Source organism: Natator depressus, chromosome 2 (assembly GCF_965152275.1).
Source record: "Natator depressus isolate rNatDep1 chromosome 2, rNatDep2.hap1, whole genome shotgun sequence".
Taxonomy (NCBI): Eukaryota; Metazoa; Chordata; order Testudines; family Cheloniidae; genus Natator; species Natator depressus.
The window spans coordinates 113,172,072-113,186,279 of NC_134235.1; the positions used below are offsets into that span (position 1 = coordinate 113,172,072).

A 14,208-nucleotide genomic window follows, 5' to 3' on the forward strand; every position below is an offset into this window, starting at 1 on the left:
TGGAACAAACGCTTTTTCACTGTAACTCTGGTATCCTTCATGAAAGTTTGTTCTTTTAAAGTAGTATTTAATCTTTAAATCCAAAACTCAGTAACAGAATACATATTGCCTTAAATTATTAGAAAATAAAATATTTTAAAAACAGCTCCTCTTCTATTTCCTTTTTGTGACCTAATTTCAGGGTTCTGTTTCTCTGCTAGTGCAATTGCTGTTAATATCTAAAGCAGTTGTAAGGGATGTAGTTTCTGTATTGTTAGAAACATCATAGCTAGCATGAGATTTGCAGAAAGTAGTCTTTCTTATGGTCCCCTGCACCTCTGAAATTCTTCTAAGGCAAAATCATGCTTGTTCTGGTACTCTTTAACATCGTGCAGCACATGCCTGAATAGCAGCAGTAAGTGTGATATAGTCATAACTCTGTTTGGATTGGGCCAGACAGGAAGCTTTCTGTACAAAAGTAGACATTTATGCAGTCCACTACTGTTTGCTGAGAGACTTAAGGAAAAGAGACAAATTGAAAATTGGACTCCTTGAACTAGTCTAGTATCCTGGCTCTGTCTGGACATATCACATCCTCTGTGGTCCAGTTTGGGCAGGGAAATGAAACTAGGTGGGATTAGTTTGGCAGCTGCTGCTCTTGCTGGGAAAGAGCAATGTACACGTATGGAATCTATAGAAATGTAGGACTGGAAGAGATCTCAATAGGTCATCTAGTCCAGTTCATACACTGAGGTAGGACTAATTATTATCTAAACCATCCCTAACAGGTGTTTGTCTAACCTGTTCATAAAGACCTCAAGTGACAGAGGTTCCACAACCTCTAGGTCAGCAGTTGTCAAACGTCATTGCACTGCGACTCCCTTCTGACAACAAAAATTACTATACAACCCCAGGAGGCGAGACCGATGCCTCAGCCCTCCTGAGCACTGCCACCCTGGGTGGAGGGGGCTAAAGCTCAAGCCTCACCACCCTATGCAGGGGCTGGGGGGATAAAGCCGAAGCTCAGGTCTTCAGCCCAAGCAGGGGGCCTGTAACCTGAGCCCCACCGCCCAGGGCTGAAGCCCTTGGCTTGGCTTCAGCCCCAGGTGGTAGGGCTCGGGCTTTGGCCCCAGGCCCCAGCAAATCTAACGCCAGCCCTGGCGACCCCATTAAAACAGGGTCGTGACCCGCTTTGGGGTCCCAACCCACAGTTTGAGAACCCCTGCTCTATGTAATTTGTTCCAATGCTTCACTACCCTTACAGTTAAGAAGTTTTTCCTAATGTCTAACCTAAATCTCCCTTTTTTCAATTTAAGCCCATTACTTCTTTTCCTGTCCTCCATGGATAAGAATAATTGTTACCCTCCTGTTTATAATAACCTTGTACATACTTGAAGACTGTTACCTCCCACCTCAGTATTCTTGTTCCCAAACCAAAACCCAATTTTTCAATATTTTCTTGTAGGTCACGTTTTCTTGACTTTGAATCATTCTTATTGCTCCCCTCTGGACTTCCTCCAATTCATCCACATCTTTCCTGAAGAGTGGTGCCCAGAACTGGACCCAATACTCCAGTTGAGGCCTTATCAATGCTGAGTAGAGTGGAAGAATTACTGCTTATGTCTTCCTTACAGAATTCCTGCTAATGCATCCCAGAATGTTGTTTACCTTTTTTTTTTTTTTTTTAAGCGCAATGGTATTACATTGGTGACTCATTCAGTTTGTGATCCACTTTAATCCCCAAGATCCTTTTCTGCAGTGCTCCTTCCTAGGCAATCATTTCCCATTTTGTAAATGAGTATTCCTTCTTAAGTGTAGTATTTTGCATTTGTCCTTATTGAATTTCATCCGATATATTTCAGACCATTTCTCCAGTTTGTCAAGATCATTTTGAATTCTAATCCTGTCCTCTGAAGTGCTTGCATCCCCTCCCCACTTGGTATCATCTGCAGATTTTATACATGTACTCTCTGCCATAATCCAAATCACTTGTGAAGATATTGCATAGAACCAGACAGAGGACTGATCCCTGCAGGACCCCACTCAATATGCCCTTCCAGCTTGACTGAACCATTAATAACTACTCTGAATAGTTTTCCGAGCATTTGTGTACCCACCTGATAGTAGATTAATCTAGGCTATATTTCCCTAGTTTGTTTATAAGGTCATATGAGACAGTATCATAAGCCATACTAAAGTTGAGATATCTCACATTGTTACCCGCACAATCTAGGGCACCCACTCCTACCCTTCCGTGGGCTCAGGGCATAACCCTCTTCAGGTTGGCCGGACCTTTTCCCAGCTAAAAGAGCCTTTACACAGTAAATGCTTACGTTGACTTTATTAGCAGTTGATCAACAGAACACACACACACCAAGCATACAATGGTCACCACTCCTGATAAAGCAGGCGATCTCTTCCTGCTGGTCAGTCGGAATCGGATAGTCTGTGGCTCCAACTTTTGCACAGAATGGTTGTGCAGGGTATTGAGTTTTGGCAGCTTTGATCTTGGGCTGTGTCCTGGAATTAGGTTCCAAAGAATTTCTTCTTGGAGCCCAGTTTATATAGTCAAACTTTGGTTAAGGTATAGATAAACAGGACCTATCATTTAAACTAAAATATTACGAAATAATGTTCTTCGCTAGTCTTAATACACTACCTTTTACATACTAGAGTCAATTTAAATTTTGCTAAATCAGTTATGCAACAAACAAAGGACAGAACCAATTAAAGGTCAAACAAAAGGGAAGTATAGATTTCCCAACTGAAACTGCTGATAAGAGGTTCTGCCAGACAGTGTTATCTTGCAAAGTTTTCCTTTAAACATTGTAATGTCTTTCTGTTTATCTGGTCACTGTTTCTGCTATACTTCCCTAGGGCTAGAACTCTTTCTTAACAACCTGATATTACATTGTTTTGGTGTCATTTAGAGGGAACATGACTCCTTACTTTTAGCTAATGGCCGCTGCTCCTTACTGCAGAAAGGCCTTAGACTACAACATCTACCACTTCCCCCTTATCCACAAGGCTTGTTATACTGTACTGGTGTCATGGGGGAGGGAGTGGGAAGCAAGAGAGATTGACAAAAAGAGGCCAACAAAGACAGTGGCAGTGAATATTAGTTTATAAATGCCTTCACACTAAATTGCTGTCTGGGCATGAAGTTTAGACTGAGTACTACTATATGGCACACTATTCCTCTTCTGGTGAAGGTAGTACCTCTCATAACTCTTTAATTATTGGTCTGTGGAGTTAAATGAGCAGCATTGACTGACTCCTGGAGGGAGTCTCATTCAGTTTCCTTTAGCAGGATAAATGATTGCCATAAAGGAGCACTGGGAAGATGGGTTTTGGTGGATACTCTGGTGAGAAAAAATACCGTTGGGCTGGAATAACCAAAACACCAGTCTAGATCAATAAAAATTTAATTACTGACCCTGGGCTGAACTAGCTGTTGACCTGCACTTAAAAAGTGCAGCAATTGACTAGGAGCAGCAATTGGCCAGTGGAGTTAGCTTGAGACTGAAAAATGCAAAATTAGCCTCAAACATCAGTTATCACATACTTCACTGAAGTGAGGAAATGGATGATTTGCCTGCCCACTCCCGTACTCTGCTAAATTCCTTCTCTTTGGCTGTACTCATCCAGTTATGCCTCATCCTACAATTGGAGATGAATGCATGTGACTGATAGTGGTTATAAAACTTTGGGACCACCATATTCTTGTCATGTGACCATATTTGAGACCTTGGTTGTTCCTGGACAGTCACTAAGGTTTTTTTTCCTAGTCTGCACACCCTTTTTCCTGAACATTAACAGGTAATCTCAAGCAAAAGTGAGAGTTGGAAGCAAAGGGTAGAGGGGAAGATTCTTTCCAGTTTCACAGTTAGGCTCTGCATATAGAAATGGATGTATTGAGTGTGGTGCACCTTGCCATGCAAATAAAGTAGACCAGCCATAATCATAGTACCTCTGCACCAGTACTTTCAGTGTGATCGCAGTAATGGGATCATCCCATGACAGCATATTCTGTTTTCATGCCTGTGAACATTGGTATAAGAGGGCTGGGTTTGGCCCTGTGCTGACTGCTTAACCATAGCACTGTGACACTGATGTGACAGATCTGTGCAGCATTGCTTTCTGTAGGCAGTAGAACAGGGGTGGGCAAACTACAGCCCATGGGCCGGATCCGGCCTGTCAGGGCTTTGGATCCAGCCCACGGGGATTGCCACCCCTGTGGAGTCGCAGGCCCCGCGCCGCTGCTAGAAGCAGCTGGCACCACATCCCTGCAGCCCCTGGGGGATGCGGGGGCAGAGGGCTCCACGTGCTGCACTTGCCTGCAGGCACCACCCCCCGCAGCTCCCATTGGCTGGGAACTGCGGCCAATGGGAGCTTCAGGGGAGGAACCCGCAAGCAAGGGCAGCATAGGGAACCCTCTGCCCTGTCCTCCCCCGGCGCTGCAGGGCCGCTTCCGGGAGCAGCGGAGCGCAGGGTCAGGGCAGGCAGGGAGCCTGTCTTAGCCCCGCTGCATGCCGCTGCCACCCCGGAGCCACTCCAGGTAAGCGGCGCCAGGCTGGAGCCCACACCCCGAACCCCTCCTGCACCGAACCCCCTGCCCTGAGCCCCCTGCCACACCCCACATCCTCCCACACCCCAACCCCCTGCCCTGAGACCCCTTGTACACCCTGAGCCCCTTCCTGCACACTGCACCCCCCTCCCACACCCCGCCTCCTGTCCCAGCCCTACATTCATGGCCCTGCATGCAATTTCCCCACCCACATGCGGCCCTTGGGCTGAAAAGTTTGTCCACCCCTGCAGTAGAAGGATTGATCCCCACTTTAAGCAAACTATTTTTGAAGGATTTTAAAGGGTATTTAACTTTTTATATGTTTCAGAAAAGTAAAATATACTAATAAAAAGTCAGGCTTAATATTTGTCCAGATCAGATTTTCCATCTCTGTGTATGTCTGAACTATGGAGGCTATACTAACATAGCCCCATAGTGGAGACACAACCTACAGGGTCAAAACGGGTTTTTTGTCAGTGCTGAAACACCACGTCCCCAAACGACAGTAGCTAGGTCAAGGGAAGCATTCTTCCGTCAACGTAATCCCCAGTGTAGGCACAGCTGTGTCAGCATAGCTACATTGGTCAGGGGTGTGCCAACAGCATTTGTAAGTGTAGACCAAGCCTCTGTATAAAGTACTCATGCACTAATGCTTAGCACTAGTGCCATAATGTTATCATTGATTCTCCCTCTTGCATTAGATCTGTTATGCAGGCAGTAATATCATAGGGGGGACACATGTACTGCACTATTGTGATTTTTAGGAATTCCCATTAAGTTTTGAAATTGAGTTGTAAAATGTTTCCATGTGCAATTTTTTGTCTGAAGCAATTTCATTAAGTTTCATATTTGTATACTGTTTTAATTTTGGGTTTCAGAGTAGCAGCCGTGTTAGTCTGTATTCGCAAAAAGAAAAGGAGTACTTGTGGCACCTTCGAGACTAACCCATTTATTTGAGGATAAGCTTTCGTGAGCTACAGCTCGCTTCGTCGGATGCATTCAGTGGAAATTGAATGCATCCAATGAAGTGAGCTGTAGCTTACGAAAGCTTATGCTCAAATAAATGTGTTAGCCTCTAAGGTGCTACAAGTACTCCTTTTCTTTTTGTTTTAATTTTGGAATTCCATACTCAAGTGGCCTCTCTCACTTTTTTGATTTCTTTCAGCTTCCAAACAAAGGACACAAAAAGAGAGAGGAAGAAAAAGGAGAAGATTCCATTGACACTGAATGCAGCGAACTAGGAAACATGGATCTGAAATTCAACTCCTCAAGGAAATATGTTTCGATCAGCGTACCTTCCAAATCGCAAGCCATGTCACCTCATATCAAATCAGTAGATGACATAATCGTTCTTGGCATGAATCTAAGCAAATTTAACAAACCCACTCAGTTTTTTATTTGTGTTTCTGGAGTTTTTATGTTTTATCTAATCTATGGATATTTACAGGTAAATTCTGTATTTATGTTTTATGCTAGTACCTCTGTTTCTTTTGTTGAACAATATTCAGCAATGTGTAGCTTGATTGGTCTAAAAATCTGTCCTAATCTATACTTTTTTAAAAAACTACATTAAAAGAACATTAAGATCAAAGTCTAACACTGAAGTTAGGGAAAAAATAGTACATGACCATATAATTAAAAACTATAATCATAATGCATCTACAGAAGAGGACCTAATTAAGAATGCTTGTACTACCTTAATTATTTTCTTTCCTTATCTTTTGAGTGCATGACTTTGCATCTTTAATTTTCTTAACATTTGTATGTGATTTTTCTAAGTTTTTACAAAAACAAACTGAAAAAACAAAAGTTACATTGTATGGGACCATAATGACCCCATGGGTCATCATCAGGGTTGAAATCTTTAGGTCTACAGTATGGACTTCTGCCACTTCAGCTAACTATTAGTAGGCTGTTATCCTTTCCGCACATTCACTAGAGGGGGATGAGATGCATGGTGTGCTAGTGGGCTTCACAGCCGTTTTCTAAACGGCAGAGGAATTTTAGGACTCCTGTATCCTGGGTTTTGTTCCCGCTTCTGTAGGTGAATGTTCTCTAGTGGTTACATACCTTTCTGCTCCTGTCTTCCATCTGCCAACCTGACTCCTGGGAGGAGGGGTTTTGTTTGTTTTTTAAATCTCCTTCCTCTGAAGCATCAGGAACGGCTACAGCTGGAGATAGGACATTGGGCAAGCTGAGACTGGGCTCTGAGGTGACACCAACCATTCTCTCTCAAGTGCTTGCCTGACTGGTTCTTGTTCCTATGCTCAGGGTCTAACTGGTTTGCATATGTGGGGTTGGGAAGGAATTTTTCCCCAGGTCAGATTGGCAGTGACTTTAGGGGTCCCTTGCTGTCCCTTGCAGTATGGGGGTTTGGGTTACTTGCCAGGATTATCTCCTATATCTTACTTAATTTCCCTGCCATTATGGGGGTCTCAAGCACTTGTGCTCCTTTGTCCCTCCTGTTTTCTGCCTGTGGCACATAGTAGTCTAGTCTTTTATAGGCTATAATAGTTTGGTCTCATTTCAGTTGTTGGATTTGGTGTGCGGGTGCTGGGGATGGTGTAGATGGCCTGTGATATACTCTAGGTCAGACTGATGATCTAGTGGTTCCTCCTGGCTTTAAACTCTGACTGCATATTTTTAATTCCTGCTCCAAAGTGTGAAGGTGCTAGAGCTTCTCACCAAAATAATAGTAGAATTTTTTTTTTAAAAAAACATTGGCAACACATTTTTCCCAACCTTATTCTCATAGATGATGGGAAAACTTCTGCTAAAACTTAAACGGTCTGAAGAAACACCTGACATGGAAAGTTGCAGCCCAAATAGTTAAATTTGGCAAAGTTATTAGTAATTGAAAACAGGGTCTTATAATGGAAGGTATCAGTCTTGCTGCCAGCTCTGGCTAAAATGGATACATCTGCATAATTCTTTAGACAGTGTGTATGTTTTTCCATAACAAATGACTCTCTTGTTTTAAATGCCTGTAGATTCCTAAGAAATTAGAATTACCAGTAAATTTGTCTTTTAAATAAGTTAATGTTAACAATTTGTACTTAATCTTTTATGGGTCATTTGAGAGTGCTGTCTAGAAACAGTCAAATACTGAGTAAAATGAATTGAAAACCAAGTTAAAAGCAGACACAAAGCCCTCTCTAATTTGAGATGAATGTTTATGGGCCAAATGCCAATCACTGATGAATCACTTTAATTCAGAGGAATTACACCAGCAATAAATGTGGCCTTCTTTTTTCAGTCTTTAAATGCTGCCTCTCCAATACTTCTAAGTTATGTATACTGCGTGTACTCTCTACTTATTGCTTTGCAACTTAAAAGCATGAGAATTGCATTTTCACATTGAGAAAATAGGTCTGCTAATTAAGTTTTGATTTAACAGTGGGTATGTGTGTGTTTTTTGTTTTTATAGGAACTGATATTTTCAGTGGAGGGCTTTAAGCCCTTTGGTTGGTACCTTACTTTAGTGCAATTTGGGTTTTATTCCATTTTTGGACTAATAGAACTGCAGCTTATTCAGGATAAAAGGAGACGGTATGTATTTTTAAGTGATATCTTTTTACACATTTAACTTAGCATGAGGCAATCAGTTTGATAAATCTGACTTCCATAATTTGTGTATGAATATTGCTGTTATTTCACAGATAATTGAGTAGATTTGTATGGATAGTGATAAGATAAAATGTAGTATGATTTGATAAGTGGATTTGCAATTGAAGATATACATCACTGTTTGTTCCTGTTTATTATGCCTGACTTCTGTTGTAATAGTGAAATGGAACACTAGCACCAGTGGTTGACTTAAAAAAATTATATATATATATATACACACACACACACGTTGAAAAGTTTTAGGTATTCTTGATGCTGTGTTAGGTACCTTTTAAATTGACACTCCCATGTTAATGACTATCAGGATATGATGCTACATATTTGAGTGTCCAGGTTAATATACTATGTTATTGTGCTACATACATTTATTTCAGAGGTTGCAGAACAAGTACACTAGTATTATATTGTATGCACTGTACTATGTAAGCGGAAGGCTAGTGTTTCAGGTTTAGGCCTTGATGCTGCAAAAAAGTATGGACATGCACATGCTTAATTTAAAGAACTATAAGTATTCCTATTGAAGTCAGTGGGAGAACACACAGTGCTTAAAGCTAAGCAGATGCATAAGTTTCTATGGGATCAGGACCTTGGGAACTTTGAAGTTGGTTGGAGATGCAGCTGTTTAGGCCAGTCCCTTTCACTTAGCTTACCTTTTTTTTAATTGTACTTTTCAGTTTCATTTCATTTTTTTCAGATGTGCATTACACACATTTTCAATAATTTATTAAATATAATTTATGGAAGTATTGATAGTGACTCCATAGTTAGTTATGTTCAGATTTGCACTTAAAGCAGGACTGAAATCTGTTTCACACTTTTCTGGCTGAACTGAGTATCCAAATTTGGCACAATAACTCTTTATTAGGACAATTGCATTTTCTTTATAGTTGTTCAGGAAAATATTTACTAACTTTTTTTTTTTAAAGAGAACATTTAAAAATAAATCCTCTTCCAAATTTTTCTCTTTTTTCCCCTTCACAATTCTTTGGGTTCTGTAGTATACAACCAGAGTCTCCATATATTTCTCACTTGCACACGCGCACACACACACACACACACACACTCTCTCTCTCTCACATCTCAGAACAGTCCATTTTTTGACTTAAAATTAAACAGGAGTTATTTTCCTCCCCAATTCTTCCCACCAATAGTGATCCTCAGCTGAGATCCAATATATTAAATTTGTGTTCATGGTACACTTTTCAGTTAAACATGCATTATATTTTACATGCTGACATTCTAAATTATAGAAAATCTATTTCTAAAATGAAGTCAGATTTATCAGGTTACACAGAACTGTTAATTTGTTAAGCTTATTTTTAAAGAGACAATATCTTTGACAAAAAAGTAACCACCTGTAAAAACTGATGAAATATTCTTATAACTATGGTACAGAATGTATTGTGAATAAGGCAAGGGTTCCAGCAAGACTACTCTTTATTCACTGCTCCCCATAGCTGCATACAAAAAATTCAGTAAAGTTAGCTGCATGTGTTTGTGCAGCATGGCCTTTGGTGCTCACTTCAAACTTAGTGCTATAATGGTTTAAAATGTACATGTGCAAAGTGTAATTGTCAGCAGGTGATAACGCGCCACATCAAAAGCAGTATTCACCACGATACTCAAAGGCACTTCTCAGTTAGGGTATTTCAAGGCCAAATCTCAACTTTGTCTTCATCCATTTCTCCAGAGTTATAAAAAGGCACCAGAATTACTTTGTAAACAGAGGATGTGTTTTTTCCCCCCATTTTCTGCACATACAGAAATGGGAAAGCGTTTAGTTTAAACTTCACAAAGAAATTCATAGTCAGAGATTTCAAAAAGTTACAAACAACTAAAAATGGAGGTGGCTGCAAGAAGAACTGTTATACAGTCATGAGGGAAAGGTGGTTAAGAACAAACAGATTCAGGAGATATGGTATTGTTCCCAGCTTCCGGTGTGTTTTTATAAGTCACTTAACTCCTTTGTGACTATTTCCTTTCTGTGAAATAGGGATAATTCCTGGTGGGTAATGTTGAGTTAAGTCCTTTAACAGTTGTGATATACTTTGTAATCCTTAAATAGAAGGCACTATAGAAGACTAAAGCATTATTCATTAGACCCAGTTGAAAATGGAAAATTTCACTGAAATTAACAATTACTATAAAAACTGTTGGAGATGAAATTTTAGTGAAAGTTTGACCCATTTTTCAACCAGTTCTATTATTAGTGTACCCTTTCTTCTAGCTTCTCCCAGTATGAAAGTCTCACCTATTAAAAATACAATATGCTCATAATACCAAGATTCATACATTTATATTTTGCAGAATCCCAGGGAAAACCTACATGATAATAGCCTTTCTAACTGTAGGGACTATGGGTTTATCAAATACCTCCCTAGGATATCTGAATTATCCTACTCAAGTCATCTTTAAGTGCTGTAAACTGATTCCCGTTATGATAGGAGGAGTCTTTATACAAGGTATGCACTGTTCTTATTAAATGTTCTTATTAGAAGATAACCACATAAGGGCCAAATCCTGCATTCCATTGACTTAATGGAAGTTTTGGGTAGAGCTGGGCAGGAAACAGTTTTCCTGTTCTGGGGCGGGGCAGGGCAGAAACTGCCCATAAAATGTAGCTTGTATCAAAATTGTTTTTTTCAGTATTGACCTTTTTAAACAAAATATTTTACTATAAATTAACTTAAGTTTCTAAACAATGTAATTTTGAACCCCAAAAAACCAGAACTTCGTGTTGAAAATGCCTAAATAGGATATTTTGACAAATTTAAAAAATCATTTGAAATGGGAAATTTGTCAAAAGAGAACTTTTCCCACAGAAAGTTTCGGTTTCAACAAATCAACAATTTTGACCTCCCAAAAAATGAAATTCCCAACCAGCTCTGGTTTGGGTTGCTCAGAGAATACAGGATTAACCTCTAAAATTGTATTTAATGCTGTGATATACCAGAAGAGGTTCTGGATGGTGAATCTGACTGAAGCTCATAACTGAGCATGTAAATAAAATACATAGCATATTTCAATATTTTGATAATCCTTATAGTATATATTATGAAAAATTCTCACTTGTATCTGTAGATTTGTTGCTACTCAAAGTCAGTAAGGGTACATCTGTACAGCAAGCGCCAGTGAGCCTGAGTCAAACAGATTCGGGCTCACACTATGGCACTAAAAGAGCTGTGTAGATGTTGTGGCTCAGGCTCTGAAGCCTTGGGAGAACGGGGGAGAGTTTCTGCATGGCTATTTTTAATGCTGTTATGCGAACCCAAATCTGTCGACCCAGGCCCTGACATTTGCTGGCATTCACGGTGTAAACGTACCCTAAGATTCTCCACATGGCAAAGGACTACAGAACTGAGCCCAGAAAGTAGTATTCCTATTACTGTAGTTCTGTCTTGTAGTTACAGTGGAATATTACACTTTTCAGTATTGAGACTGAAGCAATAATAAACCAGTTTAAAGAAGAAAATCAAATATGCAAATTTATACTAAAAAGTAAATGTGTGTGCGCAACGAACAACTCAGGTCTGTCTCACAATTAAATCCTCTTGTCATTTAAATTTGGAGCTTTCAGGTCTCTGTAGGTAATATTTGTATAATGCCTTTGGATTATATAGTGCTAGGTTCTTGAAAGCTGAGAACATAGTTTAAAATGTACGTGTTAAACAGTTATTTTCTGGCCACTTATATGGTGCACACAGCCCCTTGGGAAGGGATGGAATATGTTATTCAAATCATATTCTCAGGACCCCCCAAAATACAGCTGGCTGCATTGCTGAGTTCTAGAGCAACAGTTCCCAAACTGGTCTGCTGAGCCTTTGCTGGTGTTCTACAGATAGCTGGCTGACCAAATGGTACTGGCTCTCCTTGTTTCCTCTGTGATGTTACATTAAAGATAACTAAAACACAACTGTAAATCTACTTTTCCATGTAAATAATTGCTGTAGTTGCCAGAGAGATGTGTAATCACTTTAGGGGAGGAGACGTGTCCTGTACCATTGTGAATGGTAACAGCTATTGCTCACAAGATTTCTCTATGGAGATGTACTATGAAAAAGTTTGAGAACTGCTGTTGTGGAGAGTTGCAGCCAGGCCTTCTTCTCAAATATTGGGAGGGAGAACATTAGGTCCATATGTTTTGGTGGCGTACTGAATGGGAGTTTTTTTCCTTTGTCTGCCATTCCCTCCTTAATAAAGGGGAGTTAAAATTAAGACTATTACATGGCCCTTTTTTTGTTTGTATTTTTGTATAGGAAAACGTTATAATATTGCAGACGTGTCTGCTGCAATGTGTATGAGTCTTGGCCTAATATGGTTTACTTTAGCTGACAGCACAATCGCACCAAATTTCAACTTGACAGGTAAAGCAGCATTCATTTTACTTTATGGTTTAATCATTCTTATGTTGCCTAGAATGAGCATTGCATAAAAGCGGGAGCCTTTGGTGGTACTGCCTTGGAATGTCATAGTAAAAAGGTAGATTTTGTTATATCATTTTACCAGCAGCACTACAGCTATAATAAAAGAGACACTATCATTCTAAGCTTTAGTTCTCAAGCACTTAAAACTTCCCCAGATATTACCCTTGGAGCTGAAATATCTCTGGTGGATCTCAGTCCAGAAGTAAATATATCTTGAGATGTTTCATAAAATTCCATTTGAAATACTTTAAGTAGAATAAAAAGTGGGTTTTTTTAACTTTTTCAGACTTATGTCTTGCAGCTGGTAACTAACTTTTTTTCTTTACCTCATATTTGCTATAGAATTAGTTCTCAGTGAGAACTAGTGTTCTTGACGTACAATTTCTTCATGTAAGTTAGAAATAGCAGAAATTTTAACTGATGTGATACTTCATAAATTCCTATCTAAAATTAAAAAGGAAAAAGATCACTATGCATTCATTTTTGTATAAATTAGCAAAATCAAAAGGAACTTTCACTGGCCCACCAAAAAGCACAGCAGATCTAACCTTGGGACTAATTTCAAGTTTCTGCCTCTTTCCCCAGAGGTACTAGAACTGTCCAAAAAAGCCATTTTTTTTAAATAAAGACAAATTTGCTTATTTCCATTACGTTCTTACTCAGAAATGGCTTAACCATTTTTGCACTGACACTCAAACTGGAAAAATGTCACCTGAAAGTTGAATAAAGTTATAAGTGACTGAAAAAGGCTCTTTAAATGGAAACAGTCAACTTTAATTCAGTGCTACATCTACAATATCTTGAATATATATATTTGAATAAGCAGTCATCTCAGTTTGCATTTGGTGTATTACAGGGCTTCAGACTTTGAAATCAGCATTAGCAAACTCCAACAGAAAGGTAGGGCCTCTTCAGATTCCATCTTAAAGTGGAATGGACTATAGACTTTGATATCCATCACCATTCAAATCCTTTGAGGCCAGCAAGTCTGTCAGCCTCTCTGTTACTCTACATGCTGCTACTTTAAAACTGTATATGCTTTCTAGAGAGTACACCTCTGGAAAGCATACCTCACAGTGGAACTGCACATATGTTCTTAGGATTATGTAAACACACTGCTTCATATTTTACTAATTTACCAGTGACATTAAAACAATTTTAGTGCAAGATTGTTTGGTGTTACACATACTTAATGCCCACATCGTGCAATTTCAAGTTGTTTCATGCAGTAACCATGAATTATGTGCTATATAATAAGGCACTGGAGTTAATGTAATAGTAACATGTATGTACAATGTAGAAATTTAGAGCTGTCCATATTGAAGCTGTTTTTATTTCAGGAGATTCAGATGAGACATAGTAATTGTTTGTCAATTCATTGTGGGACCTTCATTCATACTAGCATTGGTTGATCCTAAAACAAAATGAGCCCTTTTTTAGGGAAGAAACCTTTCCTTTTGAGAAATGTTATCCATCTAGTGTTGAGTGGTGCTCAAATAGTAATGATGTCTAAACTCAGATGTTTATTTAGTTTTGTCATTGTTTTGCTATGTTGGCTTTATAATGCTTGTCACTTTAGTGGTATTAAAACTGGAAAAAATGACTTGCTAC

General features: G+C 39.4%; 1 protein-coding gene across 3 annotated transcripts in view; it reads left to right on the top strand.

The window, feature by feature from the left end:
- SLC35B3 (solute carrier family 35 member B3) overlaps window positions 1–14,208 on the top strand; it is a 40,573-nt gene that overhangs the window by 5,778 nt on the left and 20,587 nt on the right. For all 3 annotated transcript variants that reach the window (XM_074944900.1, XM_074944899.1, XM_074944898.1), the window contains exons 2-5: window positions 5,712–5,993; window positions 7,974–8,095; window positions 10,481–10,635; window positions 12,430–12,537. In XM_074944900.1, coding sequence (XP_074801001.1) covers window positions 5,793–5,993; window positions 7,974–8,095; window positions 10,481–10,635; window positions 12,430–12,537 — 586 coding nt within the window. In that variant the 5' untranslated portion in view covers window positions 5,712–5,792. The remainder of the gene's footprint in view (window positions 1–5,711; window positions 5,994–7,973; window positions 8,096–10,480; window positions 10,636–12,429; window positions 12,538–14,208) is intronic.